A 20952-nucleotide genomic window follows, 5' to 3' on the forward strand; every position below is an offset into this window, starting at 1 on the left:
TCACTCTTCTGTCGTCTTCCTCTCATCTCAGTGATCCATCCTCTGGTAAAAACCTAGGGTCACAGGGTCAGGGAAATGGGGTTAATTTGTTGTTCTTTCTTGCAACCCCCAATCCGTGCTCTCTATGGCTATCCCTGGTCCTCTGTCAAACACTCCCCCTGCCTCTCTGTTCACTTGTGTTTGTTTTTTCTTATCACTTCTTATCATGCTTTTAGTTTGTGAACGGCATGCCACTCAGCTTGTTAGATCTATTGACCAAGATAGATGTTCCCTCTTGTGCTTTTCTTAGTTCTGGATTATTTTTCCATTGTGCTTTCAGGCCTCTATATATGATGATGGTCTCTGTGGCTTGTATGGTTCCAGAACTGTAAGTGTTCTGACTGTTTATTGAGCAGTGTTAAATGATGTCACCATGCCAGCCTTAAAGCCGGATTGGTGGGGGCCAAGGAGGTTGTTCTAAAAATATAGTGAGACAGTTGGTTAGAGACAGCACGTTCAAGGGTTTTAGATAAGAAGGAGAGAAAGGATACCGGTCTGTAGTTATGGACAGCAGATGGGTCAAGGGTTGGTTTCTTGAGAAGAGGCTTAACTCTGGCTGTCTTGAAGGCAGCTGGGACAGATCCTGTGGATAGAGAGGAATTGATTATGGTGGTAAGAAAGGAAGGAGGTCTTTGGAAATGAATTGGAGAAGGGGGGATGGGATAGGATCGAGAGGGCAGGTGGTTGCCTGCTTGGATGTGCCCAGTTTTAGAATATCATCAGGGGAGAGGGGGGAAAGAGCTGATAAACCAGAGATCGAGTCTTGCGCAGTGGGTTTGGGAGGAGTGGTAGCGGTGCTGGCGAGAGGTAGAGAGAAAGACCTGCTAATGTCATCAACCTTCTTTTCAAAGTAGGTGACAAAGTCAGCCGCAGACAGGGAGGAGGGTTGAGGAAAATGTGGAGAACAGTTTCCTTGGGTCAGAGGCAGAGGATTGAATTTTGGAATGGTAGTAAGAAGCTTTAGCAGCTGATGCAGATGAGGTGTAGTTGAGGAGGAGAGAGAGAGAAGGTTTTCGTTCATCAGGGAGGCCGGTTTTTCTCCATTTCCTCTCAGCTGCCCGGAGCCCTATTCTACAAGCTTTCAGACAGCCAAGGAGCGCGTGGAAAGGATCACGCTGGCCTTGAGGTCAGTGGACAGAGAGAGTCAAAGGATGAGGAAAGAGTGGACAGGAGGGTGGAGGAGGCTGCATCAGTGGATAGAAGGGAGAAGGATTCAACAGAGGGTAGGGAGGATAAGACAGAGGAAGAGAGAGCGGTGAGGGAGAGGGTAGAGGTTGTGACGAGAGGATACAGTGTGGGTAGAGTCTGACTGGGAGGGGGTGGATTTGAGGGGAAGGGAGAAGGATACAAAATGAGGCACTGTAGGCACTGCTGTTACTTTGATTCAATAAAGGCTACAACTCAGAGGTGCCATGGGGGGGTGTTTCAAGAGTGTGCCTCATACATACTCTAGATGTGTGCCCTATGGCTGTTTCTCTATATTTTCCTCTTACTTTCCTCTTACTAGTCGTCTGATTTCTCTGACATCAGTGAGACTGCTGCTGACTATTTCAGCCGCTCAAACCACATGGGTAGTGTTGTGTGTGACCGAGATGATCTGAGTATCCCAAACCTGGACAGTGTCAGTGGCTCTTCCTCACACAAGTGTGCAATGGGAATGGCTGTTGACACAACACTGTTTTGAAGGGGTTGCCCTGTTGTGGAATCAGAATCAGAATTCTTTTATTTGGCCAAGTATATTTGCACATACAGGAAATTGACTTGGTGAGGTTGGTGCATGGGATATAAAAAACAATAGCAAATATTGACAAGAAATTTACAAAATCGCAAAATATTAACAAAATAGCAATAACAAATTTACAAAAACGAACAATAAAAGTGGCAATGAGGTTAGAGGCTGTGAAATGGATATGAGGCATGTACACTATAAATTAGAATAATTTTAAATAATTATAAATTACACTGTCAGTGCATTGTGTTTGTGTGTGATGGGGTGGAAGTCCCAGAGTCAGTGAGAGGCAGGGCTTGTTTGTGAGCCCCACTGCCATGGGGAAGAAACTGTTCAGGTTGAGCGAGGTTTTGGTTTTGATTGACCGGAACCTTTTGCTGGATGGAAGTCTATGGAAGAGGTGGTGACCAGGATGGGAAGGATCAGCGATGATCTTTCCTGCTCTCTTACTGGTCCTGGAGTGATGTCATCAGCTGCAACCTGCCCTTCTCGGCTGACCGAATGGTCCACTGCAGTCTGCCTTTGTCCTTGGCAGTGGAGGCAGCGAACCAGATGGTGAGCTGAGGATGGACTCAATGATGGCCGTGTAGAACTCGACCATCACTTTCTGCGGCATGTTGAATTTCTTCAGCTGCCGCAGGAAGAACATCCTCTGCTGGGCCTTCTTGATGGTGGAGGTGATGTTCTCCGCCCACCTGAGGTCCTTTGAAATTATTGTCCCCAGGAATCTGAATGACTCCACAGTGTTAACTGTGGGGAGTCACACATGATGAGGGGGGTGGTTAGGGCTGGGCTTCTCCTGAAGTCGACCACCATCTCTACAGTTTTTAGGGCATTCAGCTCCAAGTTCTTCTGGCTGCTTTAAGAAGCCAGGCTGTCAACTTCCTCTCTGTAGGCGGACTCATCCCCATTGGAGATTAATCCAATGAGGGTTGTGTCATCCACGGACTTCAGGAGTTTGACAGAAGGGTGGCTAGAGGTGCAGCTGTTGGTTTAGAGGGAGAAGAGTAAAGGAGAGAGCACACAGCCTTGTGGGGCTCCAGTGCTGATGGTCCGGGGCTCAGAGACAAGCTTGCCCAGCCGCACATGCTGCTTCCTGTCTGTCAAGAAGTTAGTGATCCACCTGCAGGTGGGCTCAGGCACGCTCAGCTGGGATAGCTTGTCCTGGAGGAGAGCTGGGCTGATCGTGTTGAATGCGGAGCTGAAGTCCACAAACAGGATCCTGGCATAGGTGCCGGGGGAGTCTAGGTGCTGGAGGATGAAGTGGAGTCCCATGTTGACTGCGTCGTCTACAGACCTGTTGGCTCTGGAGGCAAACTGCAGCGGGTCGAGGAGGGGGTTGGTGATGGCCTTGAGGTGGATGAGCACGAGGCGCTCAAAGGTCTTCATTACCACAGAGGTCAGGGTGACTGGTCTGTAGTCATTAAGGCCTGTGATCCTCTGCTTTTTGGGAACTGGGATATTTTGAAGCAGGCAGGTACCATGCATTCGTCTCTCAGTCTGGGTTTTATACAGACGACCTGTTTTAGTGTTTTGTTTGTCGTGAAGTCTCATAGCATGTGTTTGGTACAAAAAGCAAGGCAACTTTATTTATATAGCACATTTCATACACGAGGCAGACTCAAAGTGCTTCACATAAAAACATGTCATATAATAAAATGAAATAAGAAAAGAGTAAAGATATAAAAGTGCAAAAGTTAAAAAGCTTAAAAAGAAGAAGACATTTTTTTGAAATTTTAAAACTGCCTTTCTTTGATTAACCTAATAGTGTCTCATTGGCTCGTGTGTGTGTGTGCGTGAGTGCCTTCGGGAATCTATATCAGGTGGTCTGTGAATATGAAGCAGACACTTCCCTACTCAAACCTTTCTGACTAACTCTTTGATTTTCAGGGTGAGATCAGCACCAAGTATATGCCACTTTGGATGCACATTGTTATGGATCTGTTCATTGTGATGCTGTATATAGCCTAGCCTGTAGCCTAAGGATTATGCTGCTGCTTTCTTTTTTTTCAGCTGGATGAAAAATGTGATAAGCAGTTCACAGACTACAGTCGGGTGAGTACAGAGAATGGTAAAAATGTCCAGTTTGGCTTCAGTCCATTTTCATTGTGTGCTGCTGACGAGAGCTCTTAGGTGCTTTGTCTTTCCAGCCGTCCTCGCGCTGTGCCACCCCAGGCCTTTTTCCAGCCACCCTGGCCTCCCTGGGTGAAACCTCCTCACGACGGGGCAGTGCAGACACCAGCAGCGTCATCGACCCTGACACCAGTCTGAGTGAACTTAGGGTAAGGCACACACACAGGTAAACTATGTAAGGCTAGATTATACAGTACTGTATCAATACCAGTCCTGATAGAAATATATTCTAATTTTACACTTCCATTACATCCAAATGAAACCTAACAAAAGTAATTTTAGACTTAAACCATCTATATAGACTGTTCTATTCCTAAGTGCTGTCAAATTAGAATGTTGTTTGAAACACCCACTCTCTTCTCCGCACTAAGGGCCTAATGTACCATGTTGACTCCCTTGTACTTGTATGCACAGGAAGAATGTATGCACGTTTTTAATTTCCTGAATAAACTTCCTGTACAGCTGTCCTCATGTATGTCTGGGCCTACTGCACGGGTGCTCTGAAATCTGTCCTTAATTCTCCCTCATCCCCCCACAACCATTCCTTCCATCTGTTCTACAGGATATCTATGATCTAAAGGACCAGATTCAAGATGTAGAGGGGCAATACATGCAGGGGCTTAAAGAGCTGAAGGTAGAGGGGTCTGACTGAGCTCGCAGCATGCCTTCTCTTGTCGTCTGGCAGCCGTATGGCATCACAAACTTCCTCACCCCCCAGGGCTCTACTGTAACACCTAACATTACACTCACCATTCTATAGGCTCCCAGGTTGAAGGCATGATCCTTGCATGACCTTTGCTGCTCCACTTTTAAATTAACTTATCGGTTGTGGCCTGGAATGAAAGCGCTCCTTAAACCCTAGTAATGCTCCAGACTAAATGCAAGTTCATGAGTAGTCTTGCTTTATCCTCTGACTGATTCGTTTCAGGGTTTATAGTTCCACCCAAGCTTTCATTCACTGTGCTGGATGGCCTCCTGGTTTATTTTCTGAAGTCACCCTGAAAAGCTCACTGTTCTGAGGAAGTCTGTGTAGAACTGTGCCCTCTCCGTGGTTCAGTCTGTAAAGAGATGTGTGTGCCCTCCTGTCAGGAGTCGCTCTCAGAGGTGGAGGAGAAGTATAAGAAAGCCATGGTATCAAATGCACAGCTGGACAACAACAAAGCCAACCTCATCTACCAGGTGGACACACTCAAGGACGTCATTGAGGAGATGGAAGAGCAGATGGTAGAGATGCACAGGGAAACAGAGGACAAGTCTAAGGTGAAGTATTAAACACAGCAAAATGGATAACCTGGATCTTGTTCACACATACAGTCAGACGGAAGCAAGCATATGCAAATTGCAAAGTCTCTGACCACACCATGACTTAACATGCAAAGATCCAAAGTGGCCAACTGCGAACAGGTGTTTCAATGGAATAGAAAGAAGATTTAGCATACAAAATGTGTCATACATTAGCTCATACGGCATCAAATGGCATTTGTTTTTGATAAACTTGAGACATTAAATACACTTTCAAACCCTTTTTTGCTCACATGAATGTAGAGACATTTTAAATGTGTGTGATGCAGAACGTCTGCACAGTGTTGATTTATTGTGTGTCGTACAATGGTCCTCTTTCATTTCAGGAACTAGAAAGACAAAAGCACATATGCACGGTCCTGCAGCACAAACAAGAGGAGTTAAAAGAGGAAATCTGCCAGAGAGATGAACTCATAGAGGTATGGCTTCACTAAGAAAACAAACATTCATTTGGTGGCCATCAGTTCACACCCTACATTCATTCTACTCCTTTACACATGTTAGTCCCTTCATACACATGAAATCTACGGGGCTATAGGAGGAGTTTGTGCTCTGCAGTAACTGGATGAAGATCTAGTGGTTCTGGCTGCCTCTGGGTCCTCTTTTATAGTCTCATTCTCATCTCAGTGTCTCCTGACATTAGCTTTTTTCATTGTTTTCTCTGTCACAAGTCTACAGACCGATACTTCCGTTCTCTGTAATATTGTAGTTTATCTCTGGCTTGTCTCCATTTATTCTTGTTTTCATCTAATGTTTCCTTTCATGTCTATATTCATCATTTCCATCTGATTCTTTCCGGTTTTCTTCCTGTGTTTTACCCTGTACCCCTTTATTGTGCAACATCACCTCAGGCGAACCAGGGAATGCAGACTAAGTTAGATGCCCTCACACAAGAGGTGTTTGACCTGCAGGAAACTATCAACTGGAAGGACAAAAAGATTGGGGTAGGAGGTCTCACTGGGAGCTCTGAAGGATTATGAGAGGCAATAGGGTGCTTCAGATTTGGTCAGGCAGCTTATGTTGTTTTGGTTTCTATGTTTGATGTGATCACGTTGGAATATTTCTGCCCTGAATAGTCTCATGTCTGAAAATGTCAATCAATGAAACTAAAATCAATCAACCGTCCCAATGCCACGACAGTCTCTTGCCTCTCATACTTGCATGACAGGAGCTCTTTAGATAATAGCTTGTAGTTTGACACATTCTAATTCACAGTCTGGAGTTGCGTGCATGTTAAATGACCATTGTGGACTCACTAATCTGGTTTTAAGTTTGGATGCTGGGGTCGTAGGTAAAACTTTGTTTATGTGCCCTTCTCCAAGTCTAGTCAATGGATGGTCTGTACAATGAAAGAGGGTCTGACATGTAAACTATGGAGGGATCTCTATGAATGGAAATCTCTTCTTGAAACTACAATATTTGATTTAGCCTTGTGGCGGCGTTAATGTGGAGCTACAGTGTTGCAGAGCACCAGAATTTCCCTCATCTCTTTGGTAGCGTTTTATCCTTTAAGGTAAACTTTAGGCAAATCAAAAGGGAACAATATTCTCAGGGCAAATGAGGGAATGAAACGGAGCATTGAAATGGTAGGTGGGGAACAAAAGAAACACAGAGGGGCGTGGACACTTGTGGAATGAGTTGTGGCCACAACCCTGGCCAATTCTACGGCACAAACACAAAGGCTCAGCTTATACGGCAGATCTTTGCACCAGGTCTAAATTCTTGAGGAAGCTGGGATAAGGCATCGGCTGTCATATAGCCTTTAAGTGAGGATGAAAGGGAGAGCTACCAGAGCAGCCAAAATCAGGGCTCTTTATAGGAGACGGGAAGGGGCGTGTGCTTAACACTGATTGGCTGACCGAACCAAATGGTGTGTGAGGGTAAACACTCATACCATATTACATTGTTAAGGTGGGGGCTGTCACAGCCTGAATTGGCAGCAAGCCATCCATATCTGCCTCTTACGTTGAAAGAAAGTTATTGAAAGCTGTTATTTGGCCTTTTAGCTCTTCCCTTACCACAATTTTGTCTTGTGTTGTCTAATCTGTTAGCATGTTGTAGTGTTCATGTCCGTTATACAGTAGTATGCATTTCTTACCTTGCCATTTTGATGAGTACGCCTTTGTGCATACTCAAACTACACACACACTAGTGCATGAACGGAGGATATGTTGCATGTACAGTGGGGGAAATAATTATTTGATCCCCTGCTGATTTTGTTAGTTTGCCCGATTACAAAGAAATGAGCGGTCTATAATTTGTATGGTACTTTTAGTTTAACAAATAGAGTCAGAATATAAACAAAGAAGTCCAGAAAAAACACATCATATAAAATTATAAATTAATTTGCATTTGATCGAAGGAAATAAGTATTTGATCCCCTACAAACCAGCAAGAATTCTGGCTCATACAGACCGGTTATATGCCCATAAGGCACACAGATTAGTCCTGTCACTTTAGGAAAAGTACTCCTAATCTCTGCTTGCTATGGGTATAAAAGACACCTGTCAATAGAATCAATCTCTTCCATTCCAACCTCTCCACCACCATGGGCAAGACCAAAGAACATTTAAAGGACATCAGGGTAAGAGTTGTAGACCTGCACAAGGCTGGAATGGGCTACAAGACCATCAGCAAGAAGCTTGGTGAGAAGGAGACAACTGTTGGTGCAATTATTAGAAAATGGAAGAAATACAAAATAACCATCAATCGCCCTCGGCCTGGAGCTCCATGCAAGATCTTGCCTCGTGGGGTAAGGATGATCATGAGAAGGGTGAGGGATCAGCCCAGAACTACACGGGAGGAGCTTGGTAATGATCTCAAGGCAGCTGGGACCACAGTCACCAAGAAAACCATTGGTAACACACTACACCGTAACGGATTGAAATCCTGCAGTGCCCGCAAGGTCCCCCTGCTCAAGAAGGCACATGTACAGGCCCATCTGAAGTTTGCCAATGAACACCTAAATGATTCAGAGAAGGCTTGGGAGAAGGTGATGTGGTCAGATGAGACCAAAATTGAACTCTTTGGCATAAATTTGACTCTTCGTGTTTGGAGGGAGAGAAATGCTGAATGCTACAATCCCAAGAACACCATCCCCACCGTCAAACACGGAGGTGGAAACATTATGCTTTGGGGTTGTTTCTCTGCTAAGGGTACAGGACGACTTCACTGCATTGAGGGGCCAATGGACGGGGCCATGTACCATAAGATCTTGGACGAGGACCTCCTTCCCTCAGCCAGAGCACTGAGGATGGGTCGTGGATGGGTCTTCCAGCATGACAATGACCCAAAACATTCAGCCAAGGCAACAAAGGAGTGGCTCAAGAAGAAGCACACTAAGGTCATGGAGTGGCCTAGCTAGTCTCCAGACCTTAATCCTATCGAAGATTTGTGGAGGGAGCTGAAGCTTCGAGTTGCCAAGCAAAAGCCTTGAAACCTTCAGGATTTGGAGAGGATCTGTAAAGAGGAGTGGACCAAAATCCCTCCTGAGATGTGTGCAAACCTGGTGACCAACTATAAGAAACGTCTGACTTCTGTGCTTGCCAGCAAGGGTTTCTCCACCAAGTACTAAGTCATGTTTTGCTTGGGGATCAAATACTTTTTTCCTTCGATCAAATGCAAATGAATTTATAACTTTATATAATGTGTTTTTTCTGGACTTTTTTGTTAAAATAAAAGTACCATAAAAATTATAGACCGCTCATTTCTTTGTAATCGGGCAAACTAACAAAATCAGCAGGGGATCAAATATTGTGTGTACCTTGTAGTTTCTGCTATCCTTTTCCCCGCTCTCCTACCACCTTACTCATGTCAAATTTGTGCTGTGTGTATAATTTTAATGGAAGCCCGTTCATTGTTCTGCTTTAACAATTATTGTTATTATTATACAAATGATCTGATCATGCCTCATTCTCTGAGCTCCTCCTTAACTTCTCCCTGTGCTCCCCACAGAAACATGGACTGGTCATCATCCCAGAGGGAATGCCCAATGGAGACCTCAGCCATGAGCCGCCAGCCTCAGGGATCACTGTGGCCACACAGGAGGCTGTCCATGTGCTGGAGTTTGCAGCAGAGGGGCCACTGGGTGAGTGGAGGCCACATGCTCCTCAGAGGGATATTTGGAATGCTGATCATCAGTTCTGCTATGTCTGCTCTCCAGATGTCTTCATACTGTATGTTTATTAATAACTATACCCTACTGTACATATCATTCACATTGATAATGCCATGTTCTCATTATGTAGATGTTAGGCTACGAAAGTTGAAAGCGGATGAAAAGGATGAACTCTTGGCCCAGGTACCTATAGCTTTCTACCTCTGAGCTATTTTCTCATTAATCCTTTTCTGCTCTATGTATAAAAGTCGTCAGGCCTTGACTATAGGTAATATTGTCTGTTCTTTATGGTGTCTCTCAGATCAGGGAGTTGAAGATGCAGCTGGAAGACGAGAGGCAGAAGCACTCAAAGATGGACAGTGTGCTCACAGACGGAGAGAGGATGGAGAACGGCACTGACCTATACTTCATTGAGATGCAGAGTAAACCTTGTTCCTGCCCAAACACACACTATTCATTTAACACACACAGACACATGCATATTACCATTCATACCAAACCTATATCTATCTATCTGCATTTTTGTATAGCACATTTCATACATGAAACACAATATGCTTCACAGGAAAAATGAATAAAACAAATGGAGACAACAGGCTTGGTATACAGTATATACTCCTACAATAACACACTTTACAAACTCATGTTCAATATTCCTTCCTGCAGGAGATGCAAATAGACAGATGAGTGAGTACAAGTTCAAGCTCTTGAAAGCAGAACAGGAAATGGGTACAATGGAACAAAATGTAAGTCATGGAAACAGATGTTCTTTTCTAGTCCACATGTGCCCAAGTTGAATGTATGCCAACAAAACCACACAGGACACATGAATTAAAGCCTTTGAATCAGAATGAAAACTAAATGTTCTTGATGGAGTTCTGGTTGTGTTTCAGTAGTCTAACTGTATTATCATCCCCATATACAGATTAACAGACTTGAAGGACAAGTGTCCAGGTACAAGGCATCAGCAGATAACTCAGAGAAAATAGAAGATGAACTAAAGGTTGGAAAAAGGAAACTTCAAAGAGAGGTAAGGAACAAAACAAAATCAGTGACTGGTGTAGGAACCAAAAATGCAATGTTGGTGTCTGCTAACGGCTAACCTCTCTGCCTCTTCTTCCAACAGCTGCGCACAGCCCTGGATAAGATTGAGGAGATGGAGATGACCAACAACCACCTATTAAAGCGCCTTGAGAAGATGAAGGCCAACCGAAATGCCCTTCTATCTCAACAGTGAGGCACTGGATTGCCACAGAAGCCCTTAAACTCACACCTCAGACCTTGAATTGCCATATTGTATCTGGAGCACATTTCCATTCTTCCTTTATAACACTTAAGTTGTGTTGCAAACCAAAAACACTGGTAGCAGAGTCTAAGCTGTGCTGTCGTTTTTTTTTCTTTTTTTCTTTCTTTCATTAACGATAAGCATTGGTTTGTCACGTTGTTGTGTGCGTCAGTGTCTTAGGAAGGGAGATATTAAACGATACAGTTAATGGGGAGATGAATTTAAGGACATTTCTCTATTACTTTATTTTTCAAAGCTTTGTACAACATCATGTTATTCACAAGGTTTTGTTTCTCTCTGGTTGGGTGCTTGGCTATTCTGTTTTTTTGGCTATCATTTTTGATATGTTGCATGAATGAGTACACTCTCCGGCCACTTTATTAGGTACACCTTGCTAGTACCGGGTTGGACCCCCTTTTGCCTTCAGAACTGCCTTAATTCTTTGTGGCATAGATTCAACAAGGTGCTGGAAACATTCCTCAGAGATTTTGGTCCATATTGACATGATAGTATCATGCAATTGCTGCAGATTTGTCGGCTGCACATCCATGATGCGAATCTCCCGTTCCACCACATCCCAAAGGTGCTCTATTGGATTGAGATCTGGTGACTGTGGAGGCCATTGGAGTACAGTGAACTCATTGTCATGTTCAAGAAACCAGTTTGAGACGATGTGAGCTTTGTGACATGGTGCGTTATCCTGCTGGAAGTAGCCATCAGAAGATGGGTACACTGTGGTCATAAAGGGATGGACATGGTCAGCAACAATACTCAGGTAGGCTGTGGCGTTTAAACGATGCTCAATTGGTACTAAGGGGCCCAAAGTGTGCCAAGAAAATATCCCCCACACCATTACACCACCACCACCAGCCTGAACCGTTGATACAAGGCAGGATGGATCCATGCTTTCATGTTGTTTACTCCAAATTCTGGCCCTACCATCTGAATGTCACAGCAGAAATCGAGACTCATCAGACCAGGCAACGTTTTTCCAATCTTCTATTGTCCAATTTTGGTGAACCTGTGCGAATTGTAGCCTCAGTTTCCTGTTCTTAGCTGACAGGAGTGGCACCCGGTGTGGTCTTCTGCTGCTGTAGCCCATCTGCTTCAAGGTTCGACGTGTTGTGCGTTCAGAGATGGTCTTCTGCATACCTTGGTTGTAACAAGTGGTTATTTGAGTTACTGTTGCCTTTCTATCATCTCGAACCAGTCTGGCCATTCTCCTCTGACCTCTGGCATCAACAAGGCATTTTCGCCCAGAGAACTTCCGCTCACTGGATATTTTCTCTTTTTCGAACCATTCTCTGTAAACCCTAGAGATGGTTGTGCGTGAAAATCCCAGTAGATCAGCAGTTTCTGAAATACTCAGACCAGCCCGTCTGGCACCAACAACCGTGCCACGTTCAAAGTCACTTAAATCACCTTTCTTCCCCATTCTGATGCTCGGTTTGAACTTCAGCAGGTCGTCTTGACCATGCCTAAATGCATTGAGTTGCCGCCATGTTAGGCTGATTAGATATCTGCGTTAACGAGCAGTTGAACAGGTCTACCTAATAAAGTGGCCGTTGAGTGTATTATGGCGCTTTAAACCCTCACGGCTGCTCTGGCCCTGCACCTATAAGCCCCCACACAGTGAAGTGCCTTCTCACACCTGGAGACCGAGGGTTTGCATTGTCTTACCAAAATTTAAACAATAGTCATAACTGGTACAGAATAATGTATTTAAAGGTGCTGTCATGATTTAAAAATATATAGAACTAATTGTCTGCTGAGGTTTCATTGAGTTTTTTTTATTTTTTTATATATATTTATTTAAAAATAATTGTGTAAATGACAACTGGATATGCAAGGTGGATGTTTTTTTGCATGGGTTATGGCACATTGAATACCTGTTGAACATGACTGATGATTCAAGTTCTTAATTTTGAGTAACAAAGGCGAGGACAGCACTACATAACACTTTTTCCTCAAACTGTGTTCGCTGCTGTAATGGAAAATACATTGATAGAACTGTTTGAAGGATATACACTTTCATACAACTGATACAACTTGTGTGAATACTGTGATTACATTTTCTCTCTGTATTACCACACCACACCTCTAAAGTTCAATAGCCATGGTTCTGAGAAACGGCGTATGATTACCATATGGATAGCGGTGGTTTCGGAGGGAGTGGTGGGGGAGAGCGACAATAAAGGCACAGACACATCTTGCCGACAGGAAGGTGGATAAGTGTGAAATGTTGAACGCTGATTGATCAATAAGAAAGTCTCCCCATTGTTCTTTCTCTCCCGCCACCTCTCACGTAAGCACAACCTTGCAGGTGATAGCCTTTGTGGCGCCTACTATTATGTTTCATCTGTATAAAAGACAACCCTAAGAATCGGCTCTTCAGACTTGCGCTAAACAGACCCCCGGATTTACGCTTGGCTGCTGTTAGGCTCTTGTCTCTTGTTTGCAAGCAATAATAAATACCGGACTCAAATATTGTGGCTACTCAGGACTTTGTTTCTTGAATCTCACCTCCGAAGAGCTGAAGTACAGAGTGGTAAATCCTAGACATCCACCACACTGCTCAGAGATCCAGCAATTTCAGTCTCAGGACCACACAGTGATTGTGACTGGAGCAGCTCCCACATTGAAATACCATGAATAAACTCTACCAGATTTCCACCACCCTTTTTTTATTTATTTTGACTGTCATCTTAGATGATTCTGATACTTGCCAGAGAACAAACCATAAACCTTGTCACCTAAACTGCTTATGGTTTATATAATAAACGGTTTCTGCTACAATGCAAAATGCCTCTGTGCTGACCAGTTAGTTTTATTTCTGATTGAAGAATACAAGGCTTCTAAAAATAAATGTATTTACAGCGTTCAAAACTGTACATATACAAAGTATCAAAAATAGTCTCCAAAGTAGTGTAGCAGTCAGGTACATTGCTCTGAATCAAGCTTCACTATTAGTCCCATGTTTGTCTCGGCATCTCTCAAATATTTTGCCAGCCTGCCGGACCTCTACAAACTGGAGCACGCTGCAGTCCTCACTGAAGTGTTTAGGAGGACTGAAGAGGCTGCGGAAGGCTTTCTACCTTCCAACACCAAGCATTCAGCTCTGCATCCTGCAACACAGGGATATTCATCGAGACCAAGTTTGGATTAATATTAATAATAACAGTGCACATTTGACAGCTGTACCTTATCCATTTGACATAATTTGCTCCAGGGTCCTGTTTAGTACCTACTTATTAAACCTTCGGACTGCTGTCTAATTCCTACCCGGAAGAGCACACTTGTTCACACCCTTTCATGGAATTAAAAAGAGAGGATTGGTGTACATATGGCAAAACTCCCTCAAATCCATGCTTAAACCAATCCAATGCCTTTAAATGCATGAGGGTAGTGATAGAAGGCACACTTAACAGAAGAGTAGAGAATTGGACTGCAGCCTATGGCCCTGTCCAGAAATTACCCCTACCGAGACATCCGTGTAGATCTTAAAGGATTTGGATTGATACAGTATCAGCAAGATGGTAGTAACTTGGCTCCATCTTGCCCTCTGGACAGGTATGAGCAAGATGGCAGAAAATACCACCTAACCTATCAATCCTCTCAGATCTACAGTTATTTTCGGGGTAGGGGTTGTGTCTTGACTGAGCCTAGGTGTGCTGATCTGCACACATCTCATACTGACAAGAGCCAGTGCATGATCACAGGCCGGGGGCAGGATTCTCTGACTGACATACCTGCTGCTCCTCTCCAGGCTCCACCTCCAGGATGTATTCTTTCCTGATGGAGTAAAACTGACAGCACTCCCGGCTGAAGTCTCTGAAACACATTCCCAATTAATTTAACTTTTTCACTGTCATTTCCTTGCTCAATGCTTTTTCCCACTTTGGAGGTGATTGGCTGATTGATAGAAAATCTCTGGTATCGAAATTCTTCTTTCAGGCATTGATACAGTGCCTTTGGAAAGTATTCAGACCCCTTCACCTTTTCCATATTTTGTTGTGTTATAGACTCAATTTAAAATGGATTAAATGAAATTTTTTCATTACATTTATGGCATTTAGCAGACGCCTTTATCCAAAGCGACTTACAACAAATACATTTGTTTAAGTAAGTGAATCATCTATCCATCAGTCATCATAAGATAAAGTAATAAAAAAAATGTTATTATTATTAACAGGAGAGAAACTTGTAGTGGGGGTGAAGAGGTCTTTAGGAGGGACCATAAAGATGTAGCCTGAAGAGATGGGTCTTCAATCTACGGCGGAAGATTGGTAGTGACTCTGCAGTCATGACAGCAATGGGAAGCTCATTCCACCAGCGGGGTGCCAGGACAGTGAAAAGCCGTGACCGAGTAGTGCAGCTGCGGAGTAGGGGAGTGACATGGGAGAATTTGGGGAGATTGAACACCAGACGGGCGGCAGCATTCTGGATGAGCTGCAGAGGCCTGATGGTGGAGGCGGGGAGACCGGCCAAGAGTGCGTTGCAGTAGTCAAGGCGAGAGATCACAAGTGTTTGGACCAAAAGTTGTGCTGCTTCTCTGGTGAGGAATGGACATATCCTTCTGATGTTGTAGAGGAAGAATCTACAGGAGCGTGCTGTCGCTGTGATGTTCGCCACACAGGATAAGTGGTTGTCAAGGATCACCCAAAGGTTCTTGGCTGTATGGGAGGAGGTCACAGTAAAGTCTTGGAGAGGGCAGGCTTTCCCTGGGAGGAAGAGCAGCTCAGTCTTCTTAAGGTTGAGCTTGAGGTGGTGGGCTGACATCCAAGCAGAAATGTCTGCAAGACACGCAGGGACACATGTTGCTACCTGTGAGTCAGAAGGGGGGAAAGAGAGAAAGAGCTGAGTGTCATCTGCGTAGCTGTGGTAGGAGAAATCATGTGAGGAAATTACAGAACCAAGAGATTTAGTATAGAAGGAGAACAGTATGGGCCCTAGGACAGAGCCCTGGGGGACCCCAGTGGTGAGGGCTCGTGGAGAGGACAACGATCCTCTCCACGTCACCTGGGAAGAGCGATCGGCCAGGTAGGATGCAAACCAGGAGAGTGCAGAGCCAGAGATGCCCATTTCTGAGAGGGTGGAGAGAAGGATTGGGTGGTTTCCTGTGTCGAATGCAGCGGACAGGTCCAGAAAAATGAGAACAGAGGAGAGGGAGGAAGCTCGAGGGCCTCCGTGACAGCAAGTCTCAATAGAGTGCCCAGCCTTAAAGCCAGATTGGTGAGGGTCAAGGAGGTTGTTCTGAAAGGGATAGTGAGACAGTTGGTTAGAGATGGCACGTTCAAGGGTTTTAGATTGTCGCCGATATGGCCTTTCCCCGACCTGAACACCATACCAAAGGTTACCAGACCAGGCCAAGCAGGGATAGAAAGAGGGAAAAGACATCTAAAGACCAGGAGATGGCGCCAAAGGATACAAGGCCGCTCTGACTGCCAACAAGCGTAAGACAAGGCCTTCACAACAGCGCAGCAAAACTATGTCACCACCCAGGGAGATGACCCCACCGGGAGGCCTAATCCGAGAATCAGAGTCTGAGCCTGAGTCTACCTACTATCAACCGAAACCCATTCTCAAGAGGCGTAGCAGCGTGGCTACTCGGGCTACTCAAACCTCCGAAGGTGACGAGGAGGTCTCCACTATTAAGAAGAAGGTGAGGATCAATGCTCCGAAGAGACCAGAGGGAGGCCGAGGGGCGCACACAAAGATGATGACATCGGCACCGAAGGAGGCCTCAACCGACAATACTTCACACCTGGAATGTGATTGTGTCATCTGCTGTGGGCTACCAGAACTGCCACCCGGTTGGGAAATAGTGGACCAAACGACCTCCGCACAACCCGAGGTAACCATACCAGAGCCAACGTTCCAAGCTGTGGCTGCAGTTGACCAGATCCTACCAAACTTGATGGGGCTCACCGCGGCTGCAGATGCCCCTCTGTCCAACTCCATCTTCGACCTATTCCCTGCACCTGAGCAACAGGATGTTCCAATGCCATGACCGCATTAGATGCTGATACGTCCAAGAGAAGACCATAGGAGGAGTTGGGTCTGAACAGAGTATATAAGGAGCTCTCCGGAGCACTACATTGGTCATTCCCCGCTGAGGAGCGTTAAAACCTGAAGACCTACTCCAGGAGGGAGCGTGTCAAGACCAGAGACCGGGTTCAGACTTAGTCTCTGAGACTCTTAGAGTCCAGTCCGCGAGGTTGTCCGTTGCCGGAGCTCACTCTGATTAATTCCTGGCGCGAGGTCTCGCAGCTTGGTTGCTGTTAAGGAAGGAACACCCCCGACCATACTCTGAAATCTCAGCCGCTGTTCCTCTCTCAGCACTAGGCATTGCTCTTAGTTGTTTGAGGCTGTGGTTGTGACTAAGACATTTTTTTAAATTTTTTCATTTTTATGCTCGGGGAAGAAATCCTTGCTTCACTTGGAAGGGGAAGCGAGAGTCATGTCTCTCGGCTGAGGGCACATCTGCCAGTCCCTTAACACTGCCGTGGCTGATCGAGGAGCTGGTTCCGTTCAACGGGACGCCACTGGGTCCTCTCCAAATTCATATTCAAGTAAGAACAGACAGAGTAGGGAAAGATTTTATACATTTTTATTATACTGTCTGTAATCCTTTTTGACATTTGTTGCTATGCTGTAACACTTTAAGCCTAAATAAAGATCTAACCTGCAATTAAAGCAACAGTTTTTCTAACTTTAATTAAGTACTTTTTTAGTCACCTAAGGTTTTATACCCTCCTTGCTACGTAATATATTAGGCTTATAACCCATTATAGGATCTGAATGGTTATTCTAGCCCCTGACATATCTACCATCTGGTAGAATATCTATTATCTCCTTTGGGTAAAAGTATACTTCCCGATAAATAACTTATCCGTGACCACAACAACTTGCACTCGTTAAGATTAGAGCTGTCATTAACTATAGGGGCTTTTTATGTTATGCAAGTCTTAGCGGGTTATTTATGTTTGCATAGTGTGGAAAGAGGAAGCAGGGGAGACTATAGGACGGAGACAGTTAACAGCGGAGTGAATCTATTCGACACTAGCCTAAAATATCACTTTTAGCATCCTGTTAGGTGGGTGACCTTCAGACTAAGAGTTTTTTATCCTAGGCTAGAACCAGGGCCTTGTACGGGGTCTTTTTCGCCGGGAGACAAGATAAGAAGGAGAGAAGGGATACCGGTCTGTAGTTATGGACAGCAGACGGGTCAAGAGTTGGTTTCTTGAGAAGAGGCTTGACTCTGGCTGTCTTGAAGGCAGCTGGGACAGATCCTGTGGATAGAGAGGAATTGATTAAGGTGGTAAGGAACGGAAGGAGGTCTTTGGAGATGGATTGGAGAAAGGGGGAGGGGATAGGATCGAGGGGGCAGGTGGTTGCCCACTTGGATGTGACCAGTTTTAGAACATCATCAAGGGAGAGGGGGGAAAAATCTGATAAACCAGAGACCGGGTGTAGCGCAGTGGGTTTGGGAGGAGAGGTAGCAGTGTTGGTGAGAGGTAGAGGGAAAGAGCTGCTAATGTCATCAACTTTCTTTTCAAAGTAGGTCATTGGCAGACAGGGAGGAGGGGGAGGAGGTGGGTTGAGGCGTGAGGAGAATGTGGAGAACAGTTTCCTTGGGTCAGAGGCAGAGGATTGAATTTTGGAATGGTAGTGAGAAGCTTTAGCAGCTGATGCAGATGAGGTGTAGTTGAGGAGGAGAGAGAGATAAGGGTCTAGGTCATCAGGGAGGCCAGTTTTTTTCCATTTCCTCTCAGCTGCCCGGAGCCCTATTCTACAAGCTTGCAGGGTTTCTGACAGCCGGGGAGCACGTGGAGAGGATCGTGCTGTGGATAGAGAGAGTCGAAGGATGAGGAAAGAGTGGACAGGAGGGTGGAGGAGGCTGCATCAGTGGATAGAAGGGAGAAGACTGACTGGGAGGGGGAGGATTTCAGAGGAAGGGAGAAGGATACAAAATGAAAGAAAGAAAGACTGTTTATTTGCCATGCAATCAATTCTCATCAATTGTTGGAATGTAATTTTTTGTACACACTGCCCCCCCCCCCCCCCCCCCCCCCGAGACAACACACACGCACTGCACACCCCCCCTTCTGAGACAACACTCGTGCACACCCCCAGGGAGAACAGAGTGCTGGGCTCTGGGCACAGGGTCAGCCATATTTCCAGCACACCTGGATATGATGCCAGTAACCCTCCTTAATAATAATAAATACGCCTTCGGGCTATATAACCATCTCAGTGTGTGCCGTCATTTGGTTCTTCAGACGTTCGTGAGTAACAGATGGTTATAATATTTTCTGGGCTGACAGAAAGGGTAGAGGTGTTTTTTTTCTTTTTTTTCTGAAAAACTGTTTCAATGTATCACTTTTGAATGTGTCGATACCGAAACAATTTGAATATCTTGCTCTGAGTGTGTGCATAGGGAATAACACTCGGCTGACAGTAGTGGGATTTTTCGTCCCCCTTCTTATGGACAAGCTAGCGGTGCTGTTATCAAACTATGCTACCTCCGAACTGATAATTATGGGGGATCTGAATTTAGATTGGTTGACAAATTCCTCAGAAAATCTAAAAGAGCTGTGTAGTCTCTTAAACCTGACACAGCTAATCTAAAACTAAAGATAAATTGGAAAAATCTGGCTAAATCTACAATTGCATGCATTAGAGAGAGTAACACTACAAAAACGACATCACTGGTCATAAATGACATTCTTAGTGCTCTGGATAAAAAACACAAAATGCTTCCTCTTTCCAATACTTATGGAGGGCACTGTAGATAGACTATGGATAGAGAGAGTATGGATACACGAGAGAGGGGAAGTGTAGACAGTGCCCTGCGTAAGTAATGGGACAGTGAAGCATTTTTTTTTTTTTTTTTTTTGGCTCTATACTCCAAAAGTTTGGATTTGAAATCAAATAATTGCTGAGGTTAAAGTAGATATTCTCAGCTTTTATTAGATGGTATTTGTCCACAGTACATATTGCCCACCACCTCAAGCTCAACCTTAACAAGACTGAGCTGCTCTTTCTCCCAGGGAAAGCCTGCCCTCTCCAAGACTTCTCCATCACAGTAGAGAACTCTACTGTGACCTCCTCCCATACAGCCAAGAACCTTGGGGTGATCCTTGACAACCACTTATCCTGTGTGGCGAACATCACAGCGACAGCACGCTCCTGTAGATTCTTCCTCTACAACATCAGAAGGATACGTCCATTCCTCACCAGAGAGGCAGCACAACTTTTGGTCCAAACACTTGACCTCTCGCCTTGACTACTGCAATGCACTCTAGGCCGGTCTCCCCGCCTCCACCATCAGGCCTCTGCAGCTCATCCAGAACACTGCCGCCCGTCTGGTGTTCAATCTCCACAAATTCTCCCATGTCACTCCCCTCCTCCGCACCCCTCACTGGCTCCCGGTAGCAGCTCGCATCAGATTCAAGACTCTGGTGCTCGCCTACGGGGCAGCAAAGGGAACAGCCCCTCCCTACTTGCAAGCAATGGTCAGCCCCCAAACCCCTGTCCAATCACTCCGCTCTTCCACCTCGGCTGGCCGCCTGGCACCGTCGCCTCTACGTGGATGCAGCAGCCGCACTACTCGGTCACAGCTTTTCTCTTGGCGCCCCGCTGGTGGAATGAGCTTCCCACTACTGTTATGACTACAGAGTCAGTACCTATCTTCCGCCATCTCTTCAGGCTACATCTTATCGGTGCCTCCTAAAGACCTCTTCACCCCCACTACTCCCCTGTACAAGTTTCTTTCCTCTTAATAAAAAATAAATAAATAAATAATTCCCCTCTTCTACCATTGTGACTGCCTATGGCCCCTGGTCTGAGCATTGATTACTTTATCTTATGATGACTGAAGGATAGATGATTCACTTACTTAAACAAATGTATTTGTTGTAAGTCGCTTTGGATAAAGGAGTCTGCTAAAATGCCATAAATGGAAATGTAATATTGGTTTCACCATTTAGAAACACTTTTTATACATAGTCCCCCTATTTTAGGGCACCAAAAGTAATGGGACAATTGGCTTGACAGGGGTTTCTGGTTAGTCAGGTGTGTTCTGTCACATAATTTCTACAGCCATAAGAGAGCTGTCAATGTCTAGTATTTATTCTAGGCTTTGCGTTTGCCTTTGCAGTCTGCTATTGATGTCTGTCAACATTCCTCCGAAAGACCTCTTCACCCCCACTACCCCACTGTACAAGTTTCTCTCCTGTTAATAAAAGAAAATCCTTTTTCTAGCATTGTGACTGCCAATGGCCCCTGGTCTGAGCATTGATTACTTTATCTTATGATGACTGATGGATAGATGATTCACTTACT

General features: G+C 45.0%; 1 protein-coding gene across 4 annotated transcripts in view; it reads left to right on the forward strand.

Moving 5' to 3' along the window:
• LOC310823792 (leucine-rich repeat flightless-interacting protein 2-like) overlaps positions 1–13353 on the forward strand; it is a 58917-nt gene extending 45564 nt beyond the window's left edge. For 3 of the 4 annotated variants that reach the window (XM_083696646.1, XM_083696645.1, XM_083696648.1), the window contains 12 exons: positions 3782–3823; positions 3919–4050; positions 4464–4535; positions 4991–5161; positions 5530–5622; positions 6055–6147; positions 9158–9290; positions 9451–9503; positions 9622–9742; positions 9987–10066; positions 10246–10350; positions 10447–13353. In XM_083696646.1, the coding sequence (XP_083552772.1) occupies positions 3782–3823; positions 3919–4050; positions 4464–4535; positions 4991–5161; positions 5530–5622; positions 6055–6147; positions 9158–9290; positions 9451–9503; positions 9622–9742; positions 9987–10066; positions 10246–10350; positions 10447–10557 (1206 nt within the window). In that variant the 3' untranslated portion in view covers positions 10558–13353. The remainder of the gene's footprint in view (positions 1–3781; positions 3824–3918; positions 4051–4463; positions 4536–4990; positions 5162–5529; positions 5623–6054; positions 6148–9157; positions 9291–9450; positions 9504–9621; positions 9743–9986; positions 10067–10245; positions 10351–10446) is intronic. The other variant, XM_083696647.1, reaches the window with a different exon arrangement.
• Positions 13354–20952: the final 7599 nt, after the last annotated feature.

This window comes from Argentina silus (genome assembly GCF_951799395.1).
Source record: "Argentina silus genome assembly, chromosome: Y".
Classification (NCBI taxonomy): Eukaryota; Metazoa; Chordata; class Actinopteri; order Argentiniformes; family Argentinidae; genus Argentina; species Argentina silus.